At 44.0% G+C, this 27,882-nt stretch overlaps 1 protein-coding gene across 1 annotated transcript; it reads left to right on the top strand.

Annotated features, from left to right (window-relative positions):
- Nucleotides 1-2,393: 2,393 nt before the first annotated feature.
- On the top strand, nt 2,394-27,882 carry LOC308148855 (multidrug resistance-associated protein 1-like). Its single transcript, XM_080520387.1, has 31 exons — nt 2,394-2,774; nt 5,443-5,619; nt 5,713-5,838; nt 10,573-10,710; nt 14,225-14,347; nt 15,474-15,535; nt 15,675-15,806; nt 16,699-16,905; nt 18,110-18,287; nt 18,474-18,635; nt 18,729-18,821; nt 19,356-19,559; nt 19,657-19,803; nt 19,908-19,995; nt 20,503-20,572; nt 20,654-20,780; nt 20,870-21,046; nt 21,132-21,299; nt 21,517-21,700; nt 21,778-21,862; nt 21,959-22,076; nt 22,332-22,539; nt 22,625-22,935; nt 23,538-23,737; nt 23,937-24,063; nt 24,187-24,288; nt 24,375-24,521; nt 24,631-24,789; nt 24,884-25,050; nt 25,215-25,409; nt 26,444-27,882. Exons 1-31 carry the CDS (start codon nt 2,733-2,735, stop codon nt 26,550-26,552), a joined length of 4,533 nt encoding a protein of 1,510 aa, XP_080376513.1. The 5' UTR covers nt 2,394-2,732; the 3' UTR covers nt 26,553-27,882.

Raw genomic sequence — 27,882 nt, 5'->3', positions numbered from 1 at the left:
CTCTTGCAGCCAAGCAGCAGATGTTGTCATCCGTCTCCCGCTGATTAGAAAGCACAGACACAATCGGCTGCAGAGATTTGAGCGTGTCAGTCAGAGAGAGTTAAAACAGAGCAGGAATTCATGCAAGCGCTGTGTCTATGTCTGTGTTTGGACCCTGGGTATTATTATATTATAAAATAAAAAAAAAGTCATATAAACACTGCAGCCTGTGTAATAGTCACACACACACACACACACACACACACACACACACACACACACACACACACACACACACACACACACACACACACACACACACACACACACACACACACACACCACACCTCAGGGGCTGCGGTACGATGCTTGAGGCGTTTCGGACCATTTCTTGGTCGCACCAACACGTCACTCAGACTGAAGGGCTGAGACATAACACAACAGTCATTTAGACCATGGATGTCTCTTTTGTTTAGATATGTGTGACAGGTTACATTAGAAGTTGCTACACATTTTTTTTTTTACCTCCTAGTTCTTCTTGTTCACCGCTGAAGCCGGAGGGATAAACCTTGTGGTGAGCAAAAGGTACATTTTGAACTCTCTGACCTTCTGACCACACCTAAAAACCAAACTCAACACAAAGTATTTATTTGCAAACCAATATTTGGGACCAAATTGCGTCACTGCCGACTGCATCATAACCCCCTCCCAAAAAAAAAAAACCCCCAAATCCAGCTTCAAATCCAATTGTATTCTCTCAGTTTCACTTCCATATGGATGTGCATTACATAACTGGCAGCGTTTTGCACCGGGCTGAAGCGTCGAATAAAAAGCACTTGTGCGACCAGAGGAGAAACGTAAAGTGATGAGTCACTTTCAAAAGAATAATAATCCCTCATATTTGCACATGGCGAGACACAGGGCCCGGTGGTGGTCTGCCTCTCTGCCGAACTTTCCATGTTTCCTCTCTGCGGTGATGATGGTGATGGTGTTAGTCAAGACGGTGTCATACTTTCCTCACTGAAGTTTTCCCTCTGTATCCTAACCAACGCAACACTGTTGTGATGTGACGCTTTTCCGCAGAAACCCTTGAGGACAGTCTCTTGGGGTTTAATAACTTGAGGGATTATAACATTTTTGAAACCAGATTATACTTTTTAGCTTTTTCAAATTGATGTTCTGTCGAATTCCTTGAAAGATGAAAAAAATTTCAAATGAGCAGTTTCTTCTGAAAACTTTTCTATTCACTGTTACTGTTTTGGTTTTTTTTGGTTTCTCCCAAACACCGTCCAGCAAGTATATTACTTGTATTTGACTTTGAGACAAAACTGTGCAATGACTTTAAGTTTTCCACTTACAGTGCAAGTTCTCGTCCAAGACGATGACTGATTAACTATGTGACTGTATTTTTTTGTACCAAATCAGCAAATTTTGCAATAGTTTAAAGTGCATGTGACATTTTGTGCCACTGAGGCAACTAAAAAAGTCACATGCATAGGTCTGGGCCAGTGATGTCAAACATATGGTCTGCTGACCTAAAGTAGCCCACAAGAGGGTCCACCCAGCGTAGTGGAGAAATAACAAAGACGACATTCAGTGCAGTTTTCTTTTTTCTTTTTTTTTTTTTTATTATTCACTGTTATATTGTACACTGTAAATAGACAAGATTTAAAATCTGTGTGCAGATTTGAAGAGCACATTAAAGCACAACGTGAAATATATATTTTGTTTTTCAGCATTATTTGCAATGAGGAATAAAGCCGTCAAATGGAAAACAGATCTTGGAGAATTCTAAAATACTTGTACATGCTTTTGTTTCTCTATAGGTTTACTGTTTCACCGATGAAGTCCTCTCAGCTCAAACAAGACTGTAGTTGACCCCTGACCTTTGATGACGTTCACACACCTAACAGAATAATGCTAAAAACATAAGACGTTGTCACTGGTGTCCACACACTCTGCATGTTTCTATGCACAGCTTTTGTCACAGTGGTGAAACACATGGATCAATGTGAGGTTTGAGACCTTAATATTTTGAGCGATGTGACAGAGTTCACCTGAATATGGCTGGTCTCTCTTTGAATGGTATGCGTGTGCAGCAGCAGACACTTTGTGGTCAGACGCTTGACTCTTTGGGATGTGTGGAAAAGAGGAGAAAAGAAAGGAGGTGAGGGGTGGTGAGTGAAAGAGGGAGGAGTGTGTCTGGGTGTGGGACTGTCATCCCATCGAGGGGAGTAGCTGTGGTGTTTTGATCGAAATCCAGCACATGTGGGAGAGGGAGAGAGAGAGAGAGAGAGAGAGAGAGAGAGAGAGAGAGAGAGAGAGAGAGAGAAATATTTCCACCCACCCAGCAAGGAGACGCACTCATAAACAGCCGGCAGACTGAGAGAGAGTCAGAAAGACACAGAATCTCAGGGCAGCAGCAGCAGTTCTCCAGCTAGACAGACGCAGAGCTTGACTGGGAGAAAATGTTTTATTAAAGGGGAAGAAAAGTCACTCAGTCAAACACGCACTCATAAACACGGAGCGTACCACCCAGACAGACAGGCAAGAACCCAAGAACACAACCAGCAGAGTCTAATAAGGACACACACGCACACACACACACACAAGGCACACTCTTTCTACCCAGTCGCACACACACACACACACAAACCTGTGCTGGTGCAGTGTGTGTCAGCTACCCAGCTTGAGGAGCAGGGCTGATCGACCCAAACAAGTGGAGCATCAGGGAGGAAGGAGCGAGCGAGTGGATGGATGCCTTTTGCAGAGTCTGTGGCCTGGACCCTCTGTGGGTGAGTTTATGATGTGTTCACTGACCCCGGGATCTCATTACTGCACCATGTGAGTCCTTTTTCTTCCCAAAACAGTGACACTTGATCCATATGCACTTGATGGAGTGTTGATTTGATCACTTTGTAGTGGAGGTTTTTATTGTTTATTTGTAAATTGAAACACTTCTGTCAAAGTAAGTTCTTTTTTAGAGCTGATGTTGAACGTTAAATCATTTTTAATGAGAAAACGGTGATATCGTTTATTTTACTTTTGCATGTTTATACCTGCTTTGTCTTGACAATAGAGGTGATTGTTTTTTGTTTTTTTTTCCTAAACAAGAACTTAGCATTAGCCACATTAGAATGCTGTTTAATAGCTGTCACATGCACTGCTCATTGAAGTGGTGAAAAAAGGATGATTTTAACCTTGCATGTAGAGGTGTCAGGGTCCAGCACTTACTTGTACAGGAAGCGGTTCGCCACAGCGTGCACTGACCTTCTCACTTTGCAGCCTGTATGTTCTGCGAGTGCATTAGCAATCTAATCTAAAGCAAGTCTGAATAGGTGAGTTTGCCGTTGGTGCACATAAAAGTTGTGTTTACCGTCACTCTGCTTTGTGATTCAACACAATGAGACCCTGGTAGGTGGGAATGCGTCACACCGACAGAGCTGCTGTTGTTGGAAAGGCTTTTCAATCTTGTATATCACCAAACCTCCACATTCTGAATCCCTCCTCGAAAATAGAAAAATGGCCAGGGTCCAGCTGGAGTGCCAAATTGACTGAATTCACTGAGTCCCAACTGGACTACCCCCCCCCCCCCCCCCTATTCCCCCCTCATTTTTCTCCTTCTTTCTTTCTGCTTCTGGTTCTCATTACAGCTCTGTTTTTGCTTCTGCAAAACCTGCAAACAACTGCCATGAGAGGGTGAAAATAAACTGTGTATCATCACACATAAGATCTTTTTATGACATTAAATTCCAAACTGTTAAGTCTTGTGACACAGAAGACAATGTTTTTGTCCTACGCTGCGATTAAGTGTATCGACTTTTTACATACTTTGGAAATAGCGTCAGTGCTGACTCACTGGTCACAGCCTTGGGCTTTGAGATGTGGGTTTATGGGACTTGGAAGACTGAACATGCAGAGTGTAGCTTAGCTTAGCAGAAGGGGTTCGGTTCAAAAACACATGAGCCTGAAAGCTTTTATAGGGACGAGGGAGGGGGGTGGGGGGGGTGGAGTGTGTAGTATCTCACGCTATAAATCAACTTGAGAGTGAAACTGTCAGAATAGGCTTCAAATAATAGCATTTACATTTGATTTTTAGGTGCACATTCCCTGATTTCTTTTTCGCATCCATCTCAAAGCAAGAGGGCTTGTTAAGAACTGATTTGGTTCATCAAATGGAGTGGATCTAAAAAAAAAAAAAGTGCAAATTCAGCACATGTGCAGTAGAAGTTGCTGTTCTGCACTTTCACATCGCACTGTTTGTCAGGTAAACAGTGCGACGTGAAAGTGCAGTGCACTTGAAAGCGTGCCATTGGCCATTGGCACACTGGTTTATTGAACTTCAGCTACGGGTGAGAATCAGGATACGTATGAAGCAAAAGGTACAACAAAGTGCTCACAGTGGCTTTGACAGGTTGGTTCATCTGCCTGCCATCCACCGCAGGAGTCAGAAGGGTCTGCGAAAGTCGCCTCCTACTCACTGCCGCTCAAGAGATTTATCACTTTAACAGATTCAGGTGTATCAGACCTCATGGAGACCATTAGTACACAGCCGGTGACAAATGGTGCGATTATTATGTAACTTCAACCAGCTCCCTTTTGCAGATCCATGTGAGACTCTTTGTTGTCAAAGATGAGTTTTGCTCCCGAACTGAAAGGCGCTTGCAGTCGGATATTGATTCCAGACTGATTCATGGGAAAGTAGCACGTCCAGACACACTATTGTGAGGCTCACAGTCTCACCTGCCATGGTTCGCTTTCAGGGCTGTGGGCAGACAGTTGTTGCATAACGATTACGCGGCTGCCACCATTTGTGGCCACTCTACCTTATCACGGCTGGGAGTCTAACAGCGTTGCCAGACTTCTGCGCCGCGCACGGAGCGCTACACCACTTCCTGTGGTGAGTCCGCAGGGCAGTCTCGTTAGCGCAGCCAGACACCCTGCCCCTCATTAGTTCACTGGAGTGATAAACAAGGGAAGCAGGACAACAACAAGCCACTTAAGATGGTTGAGGACAGTATTCCCGGCTCCGCTGCTGTTACGTAATCCAGAACTTATAGCAGCATTTGGCCCTTCACACCTCGTCTACATGAAGCTTTATTGTTTATAGACTTAGACATAGTCATTGACCTCACACTTGAATGTGTTAATGTTGCTCAAATTAGTAAAGACGCTAACGATGTAGTTGACAAAATATCCAGCACTGACTCAGCTATTTCGTAAAAATGAACCTCTTCCAGCTCACACTCACTCAGGATTGGGCACAGACAGTTTTTCTGTTGACCTGCTGCGGTTTCACGCTGCTTTGGCTCGGTGGATAAAACGCTGGACCTGACCTGAGTCTGAATGCTCTGGACTTGGCCCTTCTGCCTCTCTCTCCCTCTCTGTTGGGTGATGGATATGTTATCACAGGTTGGCCTCACTACTCTCTCAATACAATGTTCTTTTGTTTGTGTATCGCAGGACTGGAACCGTACATGGTACACAGCCAACCCAGACCTGACCCAGTGTTTCCAGAACACAGTCCTGGTGTGGGTCCCCTGTATCTACCTGTGGTTGCTCGCCCCCTTCTACTGTCTTCACCTTTACTGCCATGACCGTGGACGCATTCACATGTCCAGCCTCTGCGCGGCCAAAATGGTGAGACATTACTGGTCACCGACATACAGACGGCAAAAACGTCTACTCGTAAGTTTCACCATTAAGCCTCCCATCATTTCCCATCCTCACCAGGTTCTGGGCTTCCTGCTGGCATCCTTTGGCTTTGTGGAGTTCTTCTACATCCTGTTGGAGCGAGGCCAGGAGATCCAGCAGCACATGGTTTTCCTACTCAGCCCCATCATACGCAGCATGACTGTGGTAAGTACTGCGGCTCTTTTTACACGTCTATATCAGTCCAAATCAAACTCAGATTTTTATTGCACTGTAAAAACTGAAACCACTTCAAGAGTTTCGCTGCTTTTCCGTACATTGAGCGGTGGGAAACGACATCCTGCTGGGTGGTGTCTTTGACAAAAATTATGGTTCTTCATTTATCTGAGACAGTACTCACTGCAAGTCTTGCAAAAGTAAAAACTGCATTACCCGAAACCACTGGAGTCTATTTGGATCAGATATTATTGGAATATGTTGTTCATATTAGACCCTTTAGCAATAAGCAAACCTCACTTGATTTGAACAGCATCGTGATTATGTAATTATTTAAGAAAGAAATTATGTACCAGAGCAGAGGCTCAGTATATCCAAGATTTTTACTTTACTTGCCTCTGATTTCTATTCCAAACGGCATATATACTATATTTCTTGGGGTGCTGTGAGAGGGAATATTTCAGCCTGTGACGTGCTGGCTCACATGTCATTGGGCAAACACATAAAATATTATAGAGTGTACATATAGTATGTTGGCCAGACACTGAGGAGTAAAGCTGGGGAAAGATTTATAGTGGCCCTGGCATGTAAATATTACATTACCTTGTAAATACAGCCTATAGTTGACACACACTCAGAGGAGCCCAGAGTACATATGTAATGGATCAGTCACTGTTTGATCAGGAAGTGGTGTTAAATACGTAACTCCACATGCAATAAATATGTGATAACTGCTCATAGACAATAAAGTTTCAGGTATTTTGAGCCAAAAATTCCACTGAAAATATATTCTTTCACTATCATTGTGGTTTAGGCCTACATACCGAATGAGTTATTCAGATGAGATAATACAAGATGAGATGAGATCATGATCTTGTCCAACACATTTGCATAGTTTCAGCACCAAGTGGACTGTAATGAGAGAACAACAAAGGGAAATAATATGAACAAAAATAATAAGCATGAAAAATAATAACAATAGTGACAATGATACAAACAAGATAATAACATGACATTATTTTATATTCTTGCATGACAGTATTAGTTGTAATGATGGAATAGAATAGAATAGAATAGAATAGACCATGCATTCCCAGCCCTTAAAACACAATGAATGAGTATGAATGAATTGATGTAGTGAAGTTAAAAGTTTCAATTTAAGTGCTTTTATTAAGCTTTATTGGTTTAACGTGTCTTGCCTAATAATGTGCTTTAATGCAAGCAATGTTTATACAACTGAATTCCACATGTGGTGAGTGTTTGGGAAAAACACAAACCCCAATCTCAGGCAATCTCAGACAATTGTAGTCTGCATAAACCATAATTATTGTATATGGAGAGATGTAATCCCTATATAGGCTACAGGTGTAGTGCTGCGGCCACCGGCTCCTTCTTTAAGCCCTATTGTTCTGACAGGGACTATAATTACCACAGCTGCAGCTAAAAGGACAAGGAAAGGACAAAAACACAAAGGTCAAGGTACGGAGTAAAGCAAACCATAGCACAAATCCCCTATATGACCATATGAGAAGCGGTTTAGATCCAAGGCAGAACAAGACGTGTGCAGATCTATGGAATCTGGATCAAGTCTGTAACTGTTAGACCTGCTGTTTGTCTCTTTCCTATAAAGCTCTTGAGTCAAACCATAATAGCCGCCACAGTCTGAATCGGGGTTGCATTTAGGGTGGGCTCCATAGCAATGTTTAGGGAAGGTAGAGGCTGGTGTGCAATCAGAGAAAAGGTTTTTTTGTGACTTTTGTTGATGGAAATGTTTCCCACAACATCAGTCCCACTCATTTTCAGTAGATTTTAAATGATACTTAACCAACGAGTAGGCAAATCAGAAGGAGAGTGCAGCTCGACCTGGGTGGCATGACGAGTTTAAAAGGCTGTTTATGCTGAGAAAGACAGAGATGGGAATTACACTGGGGTGTAAAAGAGTGCAGGGCCGCGATGGGAACAGTCGCTGTCTTCCTGTGAGTCTCTAAAGCCATAGAGCTTCGCTCACAAAGCTTCCTCTTTCTGCCGTCTCATACAGTTCCTGCTTAGTCTCGCTCTCCCTGAGTCAGACAGCTTTGCCCACCTGTGGTCTTTTCAGACTCCTGAGTAAACAGCAGCACGTGTTTGGGTAAAGATGCACTGAGACTTCTCTTGTATCGAGGTATTCATCTCAAAAAAGGTCATTTATTTTAAGGATAGTTTCTCACAGCAGGGTGCCAGAAGACAGACATCTGCGGACTCGCATAAGAGCGCGCCACCAATCTGCTGGTCTACGCAAAAGACTCGTCTTTTTTTTTTCTTTTTTTTTAGAGGATTTAATTTTTTTAGCTGCTGATTGTAGCCATGTAACCACCATCAGATCCCTGCATGTAGAAAGCGAACCCGGTGCCCTTGTTGCCCCGGCCAATTTGTTTCATTGCCCTTCAACTCAACGTAATGTATGGGAACGTTTTACAAAAGTCAGTCAGACCACGAAGGAACCGCAGTCAGTATTGAAGAAAAAAAAAAATGCGCACACAACTTCGACTATAATCAGTAATACCGTGACATAAGTCCCCTATTCCTTCCCGAGGCACTGCGTACTTCCCATGTAATTATAAGGTTGCGTTTTGATTTCGGCTTCAGTGATGGAGTTAGTTCCACCCACTGACTTGCACAAACAGATGGGCTGATGGTTCTCAGCAATATGGCAAGTCACAGCGGAAGGCTCGGAATAGGAAATAGGACCTTGCCTATATGCTGACCCAAGGGCGGCTTTAGGTTAAGGTTTGTGTTGGGGCTGATACAGCCTCATGAGGACCAGAAGGAACAAAACTTTCTCGTTGTAGACTGTTGATTTGTAAAAAAAAAGAAAGAAAAAAAAACATGATCAGTTTCTCTTGCAGCTAATGATATCCCCTCAAAAGGTCAAAAATGGAGAAATCGGCTTTTAAGTTTGTAAAATCTGTATTTCAATGTACAGGACAAAAATAAAGTCCTATACAGGACAGCCACTCAAGAATAGATCTAATGAGCTTTATACTAACAAACGCAGACAAGGCCAAATGGTATGTACCGCTCTTAAATATTTCAGCTAATTAGTTTGCTTTTATGACCACCGAGGCGAGTTTATTTATACAGCACCATTCTCACACGAGGCAATTCACAGGGCTTAACAAGGCACACAATTGCGCCATAAAAATGTAAAACATTGAAGTACATTGAAACAAAGTGAAAACGAAATCCATAGAAAGGGAGAATTATATCAGTAAAAGCTTTATTACAATACAAGTAATGAAAGGAGTAAAATGTGATTATTTGAACGCCTGAGTAAATAACTATCATCTAATGTGCTACCAGTTCAACAAATGTGCTTGAATTTCTGAGGTGGACTTAAATACAACTCATATTAAGTTGAATAATTTGCTAAATGTGAAAATAAGCAGTTGGGACAGGGATCGAAACGCAAAAACTGAGTACATTTGTTCTCCCAGGCTGAAAGAAATGGAAAAACAATTGAGGAATGAAGAACAAGATTGAGATCAATTCTCTTGAAACACCTGTTGAAGGTAATCAAATTGGAACTCAAGGTAATGAAAGTTCTTGGAACTCCCGTGTGCTTTGAGCTTCCATGGTGTTCCTGTGTTCACGTCCCCTCGGCTGCTGGAGTGTCTCTGGCTTCACAAGCCAGGTGGACTGCAGACTCTAAATTCCCCATACGTATGTCCGCCTATTTCTATTTCCCCCCCCTTATCCAACTATCATATGCTCAGGGAAATGAATGAATAAATGAATCAGTGCCACACTAACATTAGGATGTTCTTGCTCAACCTGCAGAAGTCTGTACACGTCCCCTCATGAAGCACATCAGGTTGTTGATGCAAGAAACCAAATGACCAGACCGCTCGTTTATAACAGGACAAGCACTGCGGCTCATCCCAAAGTAACCAATGTGGTACTCATTATGAAAGTCAAAGCCGCTTTCTCCCCGCTTGGTGATGAGCTGGCATGATAAAGTGACGTCTCACTTGGCCAACCACTCAGAGAGACACCAATTATGGTTCGTTCACAGGCAGATACCTGACTCCTCCTGAAGACAAACAGGCTGCTGTGTCCAAAACACATAAGAAAACATGCTCGAGAAAGTTTTTTTTTTTCTTTTTACATTTTTAAGAGGGAGCAATGTCTAGCAATGCATGCATGACATGGTTCATATCATACATGTGTCATTCTTTTATGGAGGGTCGTCAGTCAAACTATATTTGTTTTCTGCAGCCGGGGAATTCCCCAAATCCAAAGTTCTTTTGTGCAAAAACCAGCTCTCCTGCATTAAAACAGTGCAAATCCAATTACATCTCTCATGGTGAAAACTTTGGCACTGACATTTGGCAGCTAATACGAGAGAAAAAAAAGCTTTATTTTCTTCAAGCCAATGAAAGTAAAGTCACATTGGAATTAGAATTTGATTGAGGAATCTGGAAAAAAAAAAAATCTAAATCAACACATTAGTTAAGTCTTGCAAAATAGGGCAAACAACACGCAAAAACAGTTTTAAAAGATACTTTTTATTGGGAAAATCTATTTTTTTCTGCGCGTGTTTCTCCCCGCTGTGGCATCTCAACCACACGTTTCGGCTCCAGGCTGTCGTTCTTTGGTGTCGAGTCGTTTCCTCGCCCATGCAGGAGGAATGAAACCCAATGTTAATTCTTTAATGAAGTATTTCTCTCTGTTTGTCTCTCTCTTCAGATCCTGGCCATGTGCATCATCCAGCTGGAAAGGATAAGAGGCTGTCGCTCCTCTGTCTTCCTCTTCCTATTCTGGGTCCTGGCTGTTGTGTGTTCTCTGGTGCCGCTCAGAGCAAAGATCCAGCTGGCCCTGGATGAGGTAAGTCCCAGATGAGAGTGTGTTTTGGCTGCTCCCTTCCCGGGGTCACCACAGCAGATCCATGTGACTTGCATGTTTTCATTTGGGCACAAGATTTTCAGCCCGATTCCCTCCCCGACACAACCTCAGCCGTTGGGAGTTCAGGGTCTCGCTCATGGACCCACAGCGATGATCTGCCCGCAGAGGGATTGAGGCTTCCCTGAACTCACTGCAAGTAGTGAGACTCCCAGTTAAACCGTCCTGCGATCCATCTTCTATACTGCTCATCCTGTTCAGGGTCACGGGAGCTCGAGCTGATTCCAGCTGACTAAGAGCAAAGGGTATGCCCTCCACAGGTTGCCAGTCCATCACAGGGAGAACACACACACACACACACACACACACACACACACACACACACACTCACAGCTGCAGGCGATTTAAAATCACCGGGGAAAGTGTATGGAGAAAACCCATGTACACACACAGAGTGTTAACAACTCCCAATTAATAGAGAAAATTATATATTCTTAATCTTACATCATGCCATGATGACATACATCATCACAAATCATCATATATTTTTAGTTGTTATTTTTTTGGCGTTCATCTATTCATTTATTTATTTATTTATTTTTTTATTTTTTTATTAAAAGAAAGACATTACAGTCATTCCAATTTGCTTTTATAGAGAAAATAGAAAAGCCCAACATAGCCACATGAGCAAGCTGGTGTGTTTGCGACTGTGGAAAGGAAAAACTCCCCCCAACAAGGAGAAACCTTTGCAGAAACCAGACTCAGAGGTGGCAAATCATCATATAGAATACAATATCTTGTGTATTTGAGCCAAAGGATGTACTGCATGTTTACTCCCAACACCTGAACGCCCGGCAATCCTCTTTCATACAGAAACTCAAGACCGAGCTGCAGCCAAAAGTGAATGTGTTTGTTTGTGTGTCCGGTTTGAACTTGATGAACCAGTGTTGTGAAAACACCGTCTGGGATATCTAATCAGGTCTCCAGCCCGGCGTCTAGACACGGGGCAGCTCGAGATATATACCCAGTGTGTCAGCAAAGCGTTTCCATTTTATCCCCCAATTTTAACCAAGGTAACCTAAAGTTATCACACCGTGTTGGAGGATGACAGTGCCAATTCTGGTCAGGCCTGGGTGTGTTTAACTTTGTCCTTTTTTTCCTCCTGTGTCTCCCATCAGACATTGCAATCGTTGTTGTATGGGGTGAGTTTGTATTTCAGTGCGCGAGGCAGTCGCGTTTGCGTTTCGAAAAAGAACACGCAAACACACTCACATCCATATTTCTGTTTTATCGTTCTCCGTGTGACATTCCCACACTGCTTGGGGGAGAGTAATGATGGCCCTGGGATAAGTGCTGGTGAGCCATGGCAGCCCAGGGTCAGACCAGAGGAACGCCAGTGCTATGTTTATGGGCCTCCAAGGCCGTAAACGCAGCCAGATGGGAATCTGTGCATCCACATTTAATGCAATGCCATATACAATTCAGACATTGTCATTTCACACCACCGCACATCTGCACTGAGGATCCGCACGCGACCACTCGCAGTCACATCCTCGACATCACATTCCCAGATCTTGCTGGATTCTACTCAATAATTTCTCTCCAAGTTGCAATAATAACTGAAAAAATGCCGACGTGGAAGCGAAGAGTAACTGTGCATCAACCTAATTGTGCTTTTTTTTTTTTAAAGTGCAACATTACACGATGTGTTGCTGACCTTTGCAAGACGCAGCTTGAAGTGCACTTAAAATAATGAAGACAAATAGAGCGCAGTTTATTAAATGGAGCCGTGACGCCTCACCGCACCCTGAAACTAATAAAACAAAGGAAATGCTAACTGTTTTTTGGTTGTTGGTTTTTTGTTTGTCATGAGCGAATCATTTAAAATTTACGGGAGTCTGCCCTTGGAGAAAAACCAAAAACAGATTTTTGCTGAGGCCGATTTGTAAAACATTAATTCATTTTTACCAGTTGCAGTGTAAAGTTAGTAAAAACAATGGCTTGTATGTGATCCATTCCCATTCAAATCAATCACAGCATAAAAGCTTTCATAGTTGACCTTTATTCAGTATAACGACAATCTTTTCTTGGAGAGCGTACAGTTCACATCACAAAGTGTTTCACAAGCAATGTAACACAGATTACATAATATCGGTACGGTGCAAAGTGTGCAAAATAGCATTAGTATGCAAAAATACATGTAAGATGTAAAAAAGCGTGTATCGTGTGTTGCAAAACTTTTGTTGGGTGTTTGCATCAAACCACAATCCCAGATTCCTGGGAACAGGCTCAATATGGTCTGTTAGGGATTTGCAAATTGTCCCCCAGCAGCCCAGAAGTGAAACTTAATCCTGTGTGGGGTTTTGGGGTTTTTTTTTACACTCTGTCTTGTTTTGTGATGATGTCTTTGCTTGATAAATGACAGAGTAAAAGTATCCTTCTCATTTGATAACTATATGTGAAGAAACAAAAACTTCAGTACTGCTCACATGTGGCTACTCACACATTTTCTAAATATTTATAAAGAGAGTGTCTAATTCACATTGTGGCGTTGATGGTCTCGAGTTGACAGGGTTCATGTTTGTGGACTTTTGGCAATTCTTAGTTGTTTGACCTACATTTTTCCCACCCACTCTCAGACCATCCTGAGCCTGTTTTTCACTGTGTGGCCGGATCCCTTTGGCCCCTCCGTATCTCCTTTCTGGGCACAGCACCGCACTTTTCAGAGAAAGTCATTTTGCTGTTTACCGTGGCTCCCGACTTGCACACACGCCGCTGCACAACAGCCCGGCTGTGGCAGTGGCTTGACCCAGTAGTAAACAATGCCCCTGCCAGAAACCGCAATTTCTGTATGTCAAGAATAACATGCGAGTTCTACATTTCCCCCCCAAAAAAAAGTCTCAGAGTGGTTAATATCACAGCTGCTGCTTTGATTGAAAGTGAGGGTGCTGGTTAGTCAAACCACAATCTCCCTATTTACAGATATGGCCCCTTAGCGTGACTGAGAGGCAACTTTAACCGTTGCTTCATTTATATAAAGTACACAAAGTACCCCATTAAAGACACTGGGTTTTATCCCCGATTTAGCTTAAAGGTCCAAAATACTCTTTATTGTGTCGGTGCTTAAACTCTCTAGCCATATACAATGTATAACCGGTTGTATAATGATGCTGTTTTGAAATTGCTCACAAAAGCCACTTCAGCAATAAATGATGCAGTATACCACAGGATGTTGTGGGATTTTTTAAAGTAACAACATAAACACCCAAAGTACATTGTGACCCTGTGGAAATCCTTATGTTTTATATTCTAGGATTTTTTGGGGGGTTTTTTGCAGCATGTTCCCACAAGGACAAATGACGGTGTTGACAGTTTAAAAATGAAGGCCTGTTTCACAAAACATGTCTGTAAAAATTCCAAGCATTAAACATAAAAGTTTAATTGAGATAGTCTCGCATTTTAGGTGTGTTCAATCAGGTTGTTTTTCTTTTCCCCACAGGGTATTGCCTCCGACGCCGTGCGATACATCGCCTTCTTCTCCTACTTCACCATCCAACTGGCCCAGCTCTTCCTGTGCTGTTTTTGTGACCAGCGCCCAGAGGGAAAAACCGTCTTGGAAAAGGTAGGCAGAGGAGAGAACACGTCCCACTTCCGTTAAATGTATCGTGTACCCAGGAAAGCAAAAATGTATGAGTTGCTATCTTGTGGTTTTGGACTTTTGTTGTCAGGGCACATTCCCCATTTGGAGGAAATGATGCGATCCACCTCCTCCCTCCTTCCTCTCACACATCTCCACCTTCTCCTCCTATGAGGGCCGTGTGAATCAATGTGTGTGTGTGTTTGACACTGTTCTCCTACACGTCTGCATGCCTTCAACACAACTCACACACACTGTAGGATGACATCGCGACCACTGCCTGAGCTCCGTGACCACACGGCTATTATCTAAGACAGGTCTGACTCTCCCTTCAAACGTCAAGCTGGCAAAACGCTTTTTTTTTCAGACTGAAAATAGCAAGATGATTCAGAGCATCTGACAGGTGAATGAAAATGAAATACCCATCAATCAAACTGACATGTGATGTCATATTTCCCCGGTGATAAACAATCCAAATAACTGGAAAAGTCCCTAACAAACTGTTAGCGGTAAGGAGGTTGAGGGTGCCGTCGCCACAGTCTGGCGTGGTGGACACACCCATTGGTGTGTCCTCCTCTTCTTCGTTTTTTTTTTTTTTTTTTCCCTTCCACCTCCTCCTCCTCCTCCTCCTCCTTTGGTTAGAGTTACTCACAGGAAGAGAGGAAGTGAAGGGACGAAAAGCAAGAGTGTGTCGGTAATGAAGGGAGCAAACACCCTGGTGAGGGGGTGGCAGGGTGGAGAAGATGCCATAAAGTATGCGTGTGAGGACAAACTTTTCTGTGTGTCTGCGTGGTGGATCCGCTGGTCGGGGAGTTTGTGATGGCACATTTCCGCTCTGTCTGCACCAAACCTCAACATGTCATCTTCAGGCTGCTGCAGCAACACTGAACTCTATTTTATTCCGTCCCGAGGGAGTTCGTGGCCTTTGCTCCCCAGGCCGGACACTCCTGAATGAACAGTGTTGTTTACGCTCATTAGCATTCTTAAGCACACCCCTCACAAACACACCATTCAACCGACATCCTCAAGTGACGCTGTGCCCAAAAAGCCTCTGACTCTTAAAGATTTAACTGCAAAAACAACTTTGACTCTGGTCTTTAATCTGTTGCAGAATCCCTGTCCTGTAAAAGATGCCTCCTTCCTCTCAAAGATCCTCTTCTGGTGGTTCGCTGGGTAAGGTGGTTCTTTTGAAACCCCTAATTTTTAGCCGAGGACTGACTCACTGCAGCAACAGTTTGGACTTGTTTACAATAATATGTGTGTGTTTTGTTGATGATGACGTGTGATTCCCCCCCACATGCTCCCTCCCCAGCCTTGCGGTGAGAGGATATCGCACACCACTGCAAGCGGAGGACCTGTGGACCCTGAGAGAGGAAGATACGTCGAACAAAATCCTCGCCGAGCTGCAACAAGACTGGACGGCCGAATGTGCCAAAATTCAGAAGTGAGAATTGTATATCAGCTTTTCTTTGCACTTGGTAGGTTTTAATCTGTTTAAAACAAACTGGATCGAACAATCCTTTTCTTTGAAAGTCCACACTCTACACATACAGACTTTCTGTGCAGGTTTTTTTTAGTTACTTTTGTTTCGTTTAGGTTTGAAAAGCAGGTGATCATCATCATCCATAAGAGTATAATGACTTTGTTTGGCAGATTCATGAATACGACTGTTTATTTACTGATTTAATAAGGCTTAACATGACAACTGAGCAATAGGAAATCCAACGCAAGGCCCTCCAATGACCCCAGTTAGTCTGAGTAATGGTTGCTGTGTATTAGCCAGCAGTTTGGGCCTGAATCTGCTGGGGAAGACAAAGGGGAACAACATGTGCAGGCCTCGCACATGATGCAAGCCCCTCATGTTTACTCTGGCTGATACAGTGGCTTTTGACACATGCCTGCAGTTCACTGTTCCACTCTTACTATTGTCATAGCTTTAACAGCCAAAGACTTAATTCCATCTTTTATTGCAACGTGGTTAAATACGGACACGGCGCTGGTTAAATTAATCACCTCAGCAGAGCTGTGGTAAATCCCAATTCAGGATTTCTCATCACATCAGGCATCCAGGGCTGAAAATAGGTCCCAGTGAGTCTCCAGAGGATGTACAGAGAAGACAACAGTGCCGTGCCACTTTTAAAACATGTTTACATGGTCCAGTGCTTTGGAAAGTCATTGTCATGCATTTCACAGTTGTTCATTCAGTGATGGAATGAATTACAACTTCTTCTTTTTTTTTTAATGATGTGTTTTATTCAAAAGCAGTTAAAAAGCTGCTTGCTCCATGCTGGCGCATCCTTTGACACAGATGTATTGGATGTTTGTCTGTCGTGCAGGCAGGAGAAGGACTTGGCGTCGGGTGTGGCGTTGGGGAGCCGGCTGCCAGATCAGGCCCAGCTCCTCAGGAAGCTGCAGAAGGAGCAGAGCTCCGGCTTCTTACTGCTCAGGACGCTGGCGCGCAACTTCGGCCCATATTTCCTGACCGGCACCCTGTGTATCATATGCCACGATGCTTTCATGTTCGCCATCCCTCAGGTGCTGAGGTAAGACGTTGGGGAAAGTGCACCTAATCCCAAAATGTGCTGTTGCGATGAGGCCAATCTGGAATTAAATAACTGTGGTGTGACTTGCTAATATTTAGAGATATTATCTGTGTCTAAACCAAGAACTGTAAAGCTTTAGGGGAATTTCTTTTTTTTTTTGTGGCGGCAAAAGTCGCCCAAAATAATCCTCCTTCTGCTTTTATTGTGAATAGTTTGCGGGATGACAAAATCCAGGCAGGTTGAACTTTGGTAGCTTGAAAGGAGGTTACTTACTGCAAGATACCATTAAGTTTGAATCGAGAGGCTGTTGTTCATTTAGTCAAATGCAACGGTTTCACTGCAGAGTCCCACAAAGCCAACGGCACTGAGCGTGCTGTATTAAGAAAAGCATTTCCAAACCACAGCTCAGACTGAAATTACCTGGATGCATTGCAGCCTAGGCTGGAGTAAAAAAAAAGAAGAAAAAAAAAAGCTTTTATTGTGTTGTAAGAGGAGTTAAATATCCTCTTGATGAAAAGAAATTTAATTTTTATTTTCTGCCAAAGAAAGCCAGATAAAGCTTCTACAGTGAGAAAGAACTAGAGATCGCTAGATGTGTAGCAAAATAAACAAAGTGATTTATGACCCAGACGACCAGAGAACGAGCGAAGCTGGCAGGAAGTGGAACAGTTCATGGCTGACACACCGCACCGTCCCACCAGTCAGACAGGAATGTTGTTGTTCATGTACAGCACCAAATCAGTGGAAGTGTTAATTACGGTCGTGAAGCTGTGAGGAAGAAAAAGAGACGAGACCGCAGCCTTCGGTGTTCCAGTGAGAAGGACGGGCCGTGAGTGAGAGGAGGCTTGAAAAGGCAGAAATGTCGTCGCGCCACAATAAGCGAGCCGCTGGCCGCAAGCTGAGCTCCGCTGTGCAAACCCCCGAGCAGCAGCGCTCCAGGGAATTGGTTTAATACGCACAATGAAAGCCCCAACGAAAAGAATCAGTAAATAACAGCTAAAACAATGTTCATCTTGCTTCGTATCGTTCTTTTTTTTTTAAACAGGCTTTAATAGGCTGAAAAACAATCATGACCTTGAGTTTAGGGTTTCCATTGTAAGAACTAGCCAAGTTCACATGTGTGAGTTGACTTGCAATGGTGACCCCCTGTGAAACGCAGCAGATGATTAGACTCCCTCTGTTATGTGCCTCTCTTCCTCTGCAGCCTCCTCCTGGACTTCATGAGGGACGAAGACGCTCCGCTGTGGAAGGGCTACTTCTACGCCACTCTGATGTTCCTGCTCTCCTGCCTGCAGTCGCTCTTCAACCATCAGTACATGTACACTTGCTTCACAGTGGGAATGAGGGTGAAGACGTCGGTTATGGGCCTGGTTTACAGAAAGGTGGGTAAATCTCCATCAACTGATGATTGCTCAAAATCGACACAAATTATGTCTTAAATGTCATTCCAGACTGCAAAAACGAAGGATTAACATCTTTCGCCTGAGAAACATGATTGTGAAAGATTATGTTGTGTATACAATGAACTGAAAGCCAACATACATGTCTTTCTTTTTTTGTCAATCCAGTCTCTGGTGATAAGCAGCTCTGCCAGGAGGACTTGCACTGTGGGTGAGATTGTGAATCTGGTTTCAGCAGACACCCAGAAGCTCATGGATTTTGTGGGGTACTTCAACGCCGTCTGGCTGGCTCCGATCGAGATTGCTCTCTGCCTTTTCTTCCTCTGGCAGGTATGTGAAAATAGAAAGTGTGCACAGTGCCTCCCATTCATGCGCAAATGCAGTTTTATCCCCTCACACAGTTTTATCCCCTCCGTTCGACAGCACCTCGGCCCGTCGGCTTTGGCAGGAATTACCACCGTCATTCTCATTTTCCCCCTCAACGGATTCATCGCTAAGAAAAGGAGCAAGTTGCAGGTAAACGCTCCCACGGGAATCCTTCACACTTTCTCTCCGGTAGCCCGGACATCTGGCGAGTCAGGTCAGGGATGCCACAGCTGGTTTAGATAGTGGCTGAGGAGCTGTGTGGGTGTTTGGCCTGGATGGTACATTCTCTCTTGTCCTTTTGATGTCTGGCCCATATAATGCGTTCGAAAAACAATGACAGGAAAGGGTGGGCAGTCGGACATAATTTTTCATTTCTTTGGAAAAACAACAGAGGATTCAGTAAATTTGGTTGCCCGTTTAATCGGAATAATGTAGTGACCACAATCCTGGCCCTTTGTTGTTTCCTTGTTATAAAAATTGCTCAAATGTAACAAGCAATAAATTCTTGGTGAATTTAACAAGTGCTATGATGTTCGGGAAAACTACTACAACTGTAAAGGGAGCAGACTAACCCATGTTCACAAATACATGTATTTTCTTTTTTCTGGTAATTGTCTATCCACAGTTTTTCTCCATACATTTTTCAAACAATAAAAAGCCCAAACTTCTTTGTCTGGTCAACAGGAGATTCAGATGAAGTTCATGGACGGCCGCATCAAACTGATGAATGAGATCCTGAACGGGATAAAGATCTTGAAGTTTTATGCGTGGGAGAAGGCCTTCCTGGAGCAGGTTTTGGGCTACAGAGAGAAGGAGCTGAAGGCCCTGAAGAAGTCTCAGATTCTCTACTCCATCTCAATCGCATCCTTTAACTCCTCGTCTTTCCTGGTGAGAGGACTCAAGCGATCTGTCACGTCGTCTGTAAATTCTTTATGCATGAGAGGGTTCACGCCTTGAAAACGAATTCTTGTGCTTTCTCCTGAAGATTGCCTTCTCCATGTTTGGAGTGTACGTGATGCTTGACGACAGGAACGTCTTGGATGCACAGAAAGTGTTTGTCTCCATGGCACTGATCAACATCCTGAAAACGCCCCTGAGTCAGCTTCCATTTGCGATAAGCACCACCATGCAGGTTGGTGACGTTTCCCTCGATTCTCTGGCTTCTCTACACTAATCATCTGACGAGGAGGATTTTTACCGGTCACATGTTAATATGAGATTAAATGACTGTTGCAGGCTATAGTTTCGCTGAGACGTCTGGGAAAGTACCTGTGTTCTGAAGAGCTGAAAGTGGACAATGTCTCCAAGTCTCCATTGAGCCCCGGTAAGAATCCCGCCCATACATAAACTATACACTACTATACTGTCCTGTTCAATTCCGCAAATTTCACCTATTTGGTTTCCATATGGCCAGACACCATAGGCTGTCATAATCAATATAAGCTGCCCTGGAGATGTTGTTTATAACTGCGGCGTACCACAGCGTTGTGCTGTTCATGTGCACTGTCACTTCCTGGGTCTCGGGCTGACTGGCAGACAGGAAAATTATAGGATGTTCCCGTTTAGTGGCTGAACGTAAATCACAGCATGAATTCAGACATATGATTCTAGTGAGAAGTGGGAAAAAATCTGATGTACTTTTCTGTCTGTAATCTGTCAACACATGCTAAGACAGCTTGTGAAAAAAAAAAAAAGCAGCAGCTCTGTAATTTGCATGATTAAACAAATTGACTAGTAATTACACCTTCCGGGGCAAGCTTTGTTTTAAAGGTCTGGGTTTGTTTGTTTTTTTCCACTTTCTGTTAATTTTGGTTGATTTGTCTTTGATTAGATGGGGAAGACGTGGTCATAGACAACGGTACTTTCAGCTGGTCTGCAGAGGGCCCTCTGTGTCTCAAACGGTACGTTGCCACAGGAGAAAATCACTTAATATCTACACATTAAATGGGGACTTACTGGACAGTTCTCTACTTCGATGTCAGGATCAACGTACGAGTGCCGCGAGGTTCCCTTGTTGCTGTGGTTGGAAACGTGGGCAGTGGAAAATCCTCCTTGTTGTCGGCCATGCTCGGAGAAACGGAGAAAAGAAGTGGCCAAGTTACCGTCAAGGTACTGAGCTGGTGCTCCACGTGCAAGCCCTGTTTATAGTTTGTGGGTTGCATTTAATAAATATTGATGATCTCCGTTTTGGTTCGCAGGGCTCTGTGGCGTATGTGCCCCAGCAGGCCTGGATCCAGAACGCCACAGTCCAAAACAACATCATATTTGGCCGCGAGAAGCTAAAAACGTGGTACCACCGTGTGCTGGAGGCCTGTGCTCTGCTGCCCGACCTGGACATTCTCCCTGCTGGAGACGCCACAGAAATAGGAGAGAAGGTATAGTGTATCAAAAAAAAGCATTAACGCCTTACACTTTGTGGCCTCCGTGTGTCGTAATCTTATTTTCTTTTCTTCCATGCAGGGATTAAACTTCTCAGGTGGGCAAAAGCAGAGGGTGAGTCTGGCCAGGGCGGTCTACAGAAAGGCTGATGTGTACCTGATGGACGACCCACTGTCTGCTGTCGATGCACATGTGGGCCAACACATTTTCGACAAAGTCATCGGACCGAAAGGACTCCTTCGGGACAAGGTAAATAATCTGCATAGTTCATTCGGTTCAACTCAGCTGTGAAAAACCCAAACATGTTTTTATGACACCTAAACCACTTAACACATGCTCGGTGCTATTGTTACCATAGTATGGAAACCACCGCACTGCTGACGCTTTTGTTTTGGAGCAAGCCTTCATTTAGTGCTGGATTCTGCTTACATCCTGGTTCTCTGACTTGTGTGGCTTTGCAATATAGACCCGCATCCTGGTGACCCATGGGACGAGCTTCCTGCCGCAGGCTGACCTCATCCTTGTGCTGGTCGACGGAGAAATCACAGAGAGCGGCTCCTACCAGGAGCTCCTCAGCCGTCACGGTGCATTCGCTGACTTCATCCACACCTTTGCAAACATAGAGAGAAAAGAGAGCCCCATACAGCGAGGTATGTAGAATGTCAGGATTTTTAAGGCGCGGACATTTGAATAAAGCGCCGACACTTATCAGGCTTCTCTCACACAGCTGGCTCAAGGAGGTCCAACGCTCGTCTCAGCATGGTTGACTTCATGCCTTTCTCCAGAGATCTGTCACAGGAGCAGCTCATTGGGTACGTGAAGAAGTGTGCAAGGAGCTTCATTAAAACATTTTTAATCCTTAGCCTCTTTTCTATAAGTATGACGTCTGATCCCTCATTCTCCTCTAGGGGTGACACCACTAATACTAACCTGCAGAACATGGAGCCTGTGACTGAATCAGACCAAGAACAAGTGCCGGAGGACCTGGGCAAGCTGACTGAGGCTGACAAAGCACGCACCGGGAGGGTACGTCTGAGAATCACTGGGCCCAGCGCCGAACAGCAAAGTTAAAAACTGACTGGATATGTGGTAAACCTAGCAGGGCATTCAGTAACCACAAGAAATGCATGTTTCCTCAAGAAGTTGGAGAGTCCAGGAGTACGAAATGTGTTTTTCTTTTCACGGCCAAAAAGTGGTTATCATTTCAAATAAACTACCAATTGTTGATTGAAGGATAGTTTTATATATATTTCAAATTTAATTGTGTTGTTTTTCCAACAGGTGAAGTTGGAGATGTACAAGAAATACTTCAAGACCATCGGACTGGCCATCATTATCCCCATCGTCTTCCTGTACGCCTTCCAGCAGGGCGCCTCTCTGGCCTACAACTATTGGCTCAGCGTCTGGGCTGATGATCCCGTTGTAAACGGCACCCAGAATGACAACGATATCAAACTGACCGTCTTCGGGGCGCTGGGATTCGTACAAGGTCAGTTTGACAGTCTTACGCATCCAAATCGCTGGAGTGCCAGAGAAGTTCTAATTAGCTCACATGAAGTGTAATTTCTCCGCAGGCATCGCTATCTTCGGAACAACCGTGGCCATCTCCATCTGCGGCATCATCGCGTCCCGGCACTTGCACATGGACCTGCTCATCAACGTGCTGCGCTCTCCCATGTCCTTCTTCGAGAGCACGCCCAGCGGCAACCTGCTGAACCGCTTTGCCAAAGAGATCGACGCCATCGACTGCATGGTCCCCGACGGCTTGAAGATGATGCTGAGCTACGTCTTCAAGCTCATGGAGGTGTGCATCATCGTTCTGATGGCGACGCCCTTCGCAGCCGTCTTCATCCTGCCTCTGGCCTTCCTCTACGCCTTTGTCCAGGTACACTTTCTCACCACGCCAAGTCATAAGGAAAAAAAACACTGGAGACAAAGTGCTGTACACAGACGCCAAAAGTAATAAACATCCTGCGACGGCAGGATGGAGTCATCTCACAAAAACCTTGATAATTGGACAAAGAAAACATTCATTAGTACGATTAAAGTCACAAATTTATTTAATAAGCTTCAATCGTGAGTACCTGGGGGGAAATCGACATGGGCAGACAGGCAAACCATATGAAGAAATAAAATAACCGAGATCTACTCACTCTGAATCAAGCGTCCTGACCACCGAACCACCATGTGGATCATAAATCTGAGACTTTGAAGTTGAATTTTTCTCTTATTATTACTTGAGATCAGTTTGTTAATCGTGGCTCGCCAGCCTCTGGTTTCCATTGCTGCATATTATTGGAAAGCTCTGCACTCCAAAACCAACTTTGCTGATTTTGCCTCTCACTTGTAGTTTGTTCTCTACCTGCTGACATCTACGTTACGCACATTCAGTTTGGATCAGTGGGGGGGGGGGGGGAGAAGCCATCAGTGCTCCCTCTTGTTTGACTCGCTAAAGCCGGTGTTTTACTTTTCCACTGTGGGCCACAGAGCTTCTACGTCACCACATCCTGTCAGCTGCGCCGGCTGGAAGCTGTGAGCCGCTCACCCATCTACACCCACTTCAACGAGACGGTGCAGGGCGCCAGCGTCATCCGGGCCTTCGGAGAGCAGTCCAGGTTCATCCTGCAGGCGAATAAAAGGGTCGACTTCAATCAGACTGCCTACTTTCCCCGATTTGTGGCCACACGGTGAGATGATCCGCGCTGATTACAAAGTCTGCTTCCACACTCATTCGCTCATTTAGCACTTTATGGATGGAGGTGATTCATTACACTGAGGGCTGTAAATGCTTTACTCGAAATGACGTCAAGCTGAATTGCTTCTGGGCTGAGTCATGTTGACATATTTTAGAACCGAACCACATCTAAGCGACTGCAACATCCACAGGTGGCTGGCTGTCAACCTGGAGTTTGTGGGTAACGGCGTGGTTTTAGCTGCTGGAATTCTCTCTGTGATGGGAAAAAGCACGCTGAGTCCAGGAATCGTCGGCTTAGCAGTGTCACACTCGCTCCAGGTGAGAGTTTCTACACACATTTTCTTGTTCAAAATAGCAGGAAGACGAGAAAAACTGAGTCTCTATTATGAAAACAGTGTTTAAAAATGGGTAAATAATAATTACTTGGATTGTAATTTACAGGTGACTGGAATCCTGAGCTGGATCGTACGATCCTGGACCGACGTGGAAAGCAACATCGTTTCTGTGGAGAGAGTCAACGAGTATGCCGAAACTGCTAAAGAGGTCAGTGTTCCCACTACACCTACGCAGTCTTTGCCGAGGAAGAGGGCTCGTTTGTTCTCCTCTCACCCTGTTATTGTCTCTCACAGGCCAGCTGGACTCTGGAGTCCAGCTCCTTGGCCTCGACGTGGCCCCAGAAAGGCACCATACAGTTCCAGGACTACGGGCTGCAGTACCGTAAAGGGCTGGATCTGGCGCTCAAAGGAATTACACTGCATGTTCAGGAGAGAGAGAAGGTGGTTTTTACTCGAGTGAAAAATATTTGCCATCTTCGCTTTAGCTGCGATATCCGTGTTCTGTCAGACATAACTTCGGACTCAGGAGCTCTTTCACCTCTTTTTCCAGATTGGGATTGTGGGCAGAACAGGAGCTGGAAAGTCTTCACTGGCTTTGGGAATCTTCAGGATCTTAGAAGCAGCGAAGGGGAAGATCTTCATAGATGGAGTGGATATTGCCGAGATCGGACTCCATGACCTACGATCACGCATCACCATCATTCCTCAGGTAGAACATTAGCAAAAGACAGAAACTGCCTCTCTTCACACAAAGTGTTTGCAAGAGTTTGGCGATGAATAACATCTGCTGCCGTCCGCCTCAGGACCCGGTGCTGTTCTCAGGCTCCCTGCGCATGAACTTGGACCCCTTTGACACCTTCACAGACGAGGAGGTGTGGAGTTCACTGGAGCTGGCCCACCTCAAAAACTTTGTGTCCAATCTGCCGGACAAACTCAACCATGAATGCTCAGAGGGAGGAGAAAACCTCAGGTACATACGAGTGCGCTGATACGACACGTCGCGATTCAGATAAAAACCGCAAGCCGTTGTTTCACGCGTAAATCATTGCTGGGACGTCTGCGCCCGGCTCAATGCGTACCGACTTGGTGTGTGACTCTGTTCTGTTTTCCCTCCCTCGCCCTTTGTCTGCGTAGTCTGGGTCAGCGCCAGCTCGTGTGCCTCGCCAGGGCTCTGCTGAGAAAAACCAAGATTCTGGTTTTGGACGAGGCGACGGCTGCCGTGGATCTGGAGACCGACACGCTCATCCAGTCCACAATCCGCACGCAGTTCGAGGACTGCACTGTCCTGACCATTGCTCATCGCCTTAACACCATCCTGGATTACACAAGGTAACATGATCCCCACACTGTTCAATGCATTTCAGTCTATAATAGATAGAATGTTAATACAATATATTTATCAGCGCAGTTCACAGGACACCCAGAGTCACTGCACGATGAGCAGGTCAATATATAGTTGAAAACAATACATGTTGGTGGGAATTCAGTGCTCCATCATCTGCATAACAGTGAAATGTAATATTACATCTATGAAAAATATCGAGTTCAAAAATAAACGAGTTTAATGAAACTGTATCCTAATAATCAGGCAGTAATCAGACAGAAGAGAGCCTGCAACAGCTCGACAAGTCAGAAAGAAAAAGGAAATGAGAGAAAATGCATAAGTCAGCCAGAACTTTCAGATTGAAACGTGTCGATTTGAATGAATTTTGGAAGAATTTGCCACAAATTCCCGATTTGCTTGGATACCTGTTTCATATTTGCATGATACAAGCTCGAGATTTGCACATTTGATCGATACAATTTGATGCGTTTTTAGTGTTTTGCGCAACTGTTTTGCAACAGATGCATGAATTGGCCACATAAACACTTCGACTCGTCCCATTTTTTTAAACGTTGAACCAAATAGAACTGATCAAAGCTGCAGGATGAAGAAAACAGCCTGAATTGTCATTTCTTTTTTTCTTGCTCTAAGAAAACAACTAAGTGACATTTTGTGAAGTACTGCAACATAAACTTCCTGACATGTAACAGAATATTTTGGAAATGTCTTCACAAATCTTTAAAAGTTATAGAGTTTGGTAATACATTCAAGAGTATTTTGTCACTGCTTCCTAATATAATTTCCACAGATAAAGTTGATTAAATAGTAAATATTATTCACCATAAATCTTAAATGCCGGCTGCAGCTGAACAATCCACAAACATAAAACACTTTATCAACACAAAAACAAACCACTGTTTTTTGGGGGGCGGATTTTCCTTCACAGTGTTTTTTTTCATGAAATAACCATACACAAATTGTCACTTAGTGAAGAATAACGACGGGATATGGAATCTAATCTTCTCTCCTCCCTCCACAGGGTGATCGTCATGGACAGAGGCCACATTACCGAGATGGACTCTCCAGCCAACCTCATCTCACAGCGGGGGCAGTTCTACAGGATGTGCCGAGAGGCCGGGCTGGTCTGAGTCCGTACCGGAACCACACACCACCACCCCCCACCCCTTCCTCCCCACTGAACATATCGTGTGGCTCTACAACACGTATCGAATCGGGCCATCTCAAGCTTTGTGGCAGCTGGAAATGTTTCTCCGCGAGGGCATTGTCGAATCTCAAGAGTGGCTGCTCAGCTCGTCCCTACAGTATTTGTTGGCGCAACAAAAAGGAAGCTACAGTGGCTTGTCGACAGTCTCCACGCTATAAATATTGTATATAGAGCCGTGGAGTTCGTTTATTCCATTGAAGGGTCAATGCCAAAGGCTGGCATTTAAAAGAGTACAACAAATGTTAATGATTTGTTTTTAAACCATTCTCTTTAAAAAAAAAAAACGGGAACTACATTATTTTTCTAGTTTTTATAAGTGTTTATAAAGCACATGACGTATTTTTATTTTATTTTTTTTCGTGTTATCTCAGGCTTAAACATCGACGTTTACTCATACTTTTATAGCCTTGTATACCAAACAAAAGAGGCAATTTTGTAATTGTAAACCGATTTTTCGTAAAAGAAAACTCTATTTCGTCTTCTTGCCTCGGAAAACTGGGACAGGAAACATTCTGACACACTAACCTTCAAAAGGTTCATGCTGGCAAACGCAGGGGAAAGCGAGGTTTTCAGAGCCTTCGAAATCTGAAATGCAGGAAGCCAATTTGGAGGGTTGTTTTTTTTATATATATATACATATATATATATGTATGTGTGTGTGTGTGTCAGGGAGAAAGAGGAAAACATTTCAGTGAGCCAAAACATTAACAGTCGGCCAACTATGTTGCGGCTTTTGTTTATTTTGGTCAAAGTAAACCCATAAAAAGTCTATGGAGACCTTGCTGGTTAAGATTTAACCTGACGTTGGTAGTGAAAACCGCTATGAATGAGGAGAATGCTTCCTTCAAAACAATGGTGACAGGCCTTTGTGTTGATTGTCTCTCTGCCTGCACCACACACACTCAGGCCATTCGCAGAAGATAAAACTCAGTATTGTTCTCATGGTGCTGACAGGACAGACTGGAAATAGTCCACATTCACTTTTACGCTCCAATTCAAAGAAAGAACCGTGTGAACTTTTCAAAGAGAAGAAGCTTGTTTTGTCTGACTGGTTTAGACAAGAACTTCTAAGAGAAACCCAAATGTTTATTTATGTCAGGTGACAAATGTATTATATGTCCTTAAAGTATTGAGGATGATATTCTATTTATACTTTTTATAACAAGCTTGATCATTTTTCACTGACCTTTTACTGTTTATGTACTGTCTTGTTCTATACATCATGCTGGATAATAAAGTTTATTTGAACTATT

The sequence above is a fragment of the Blennius ocellaris genome (assembly GCF_963422515.1).
Source record: "Blennius ocellaris genome assembly, chromosome: 3".
Taxonomy (NCBI): Eukaryota; Metazoa; Chordata; class Actinopteri; order Blenniiformes; family Blenniidae; genus Blennius; species Blennius ocellaris.
The sequence above is the reverse complement of the archived record's forward strand: the minus strand, read 5'-3'. Positions and strand labels throughout refer to the sequence as shown.

Excerpts from the sequence above, each read along its gene's own strand:
- LOC308148855 (XM_080520387.1), top strand. The coding sequence starts at position 2,733 with ATGGATGCCTTTTGCAGAGTCTGTGGCCTGGACCCTCTGTGG. Across the intron at positions 18,822-19,355 it reads AGAAAAGGAGCAAGTTGCAG|GAGATTCAGATGAAGTTCAT; the intron begins GTAAACGCTCCC and ends TCTGGTCAACAG. Across the intron at positions 25,051-25,214 it reads GAGGGAGGAGAAAACCTCAG|TCTGGGTCAGCGCCAGCTCG; the intron begins GTACATACGAGT and ends TTGTCTGCGTAG.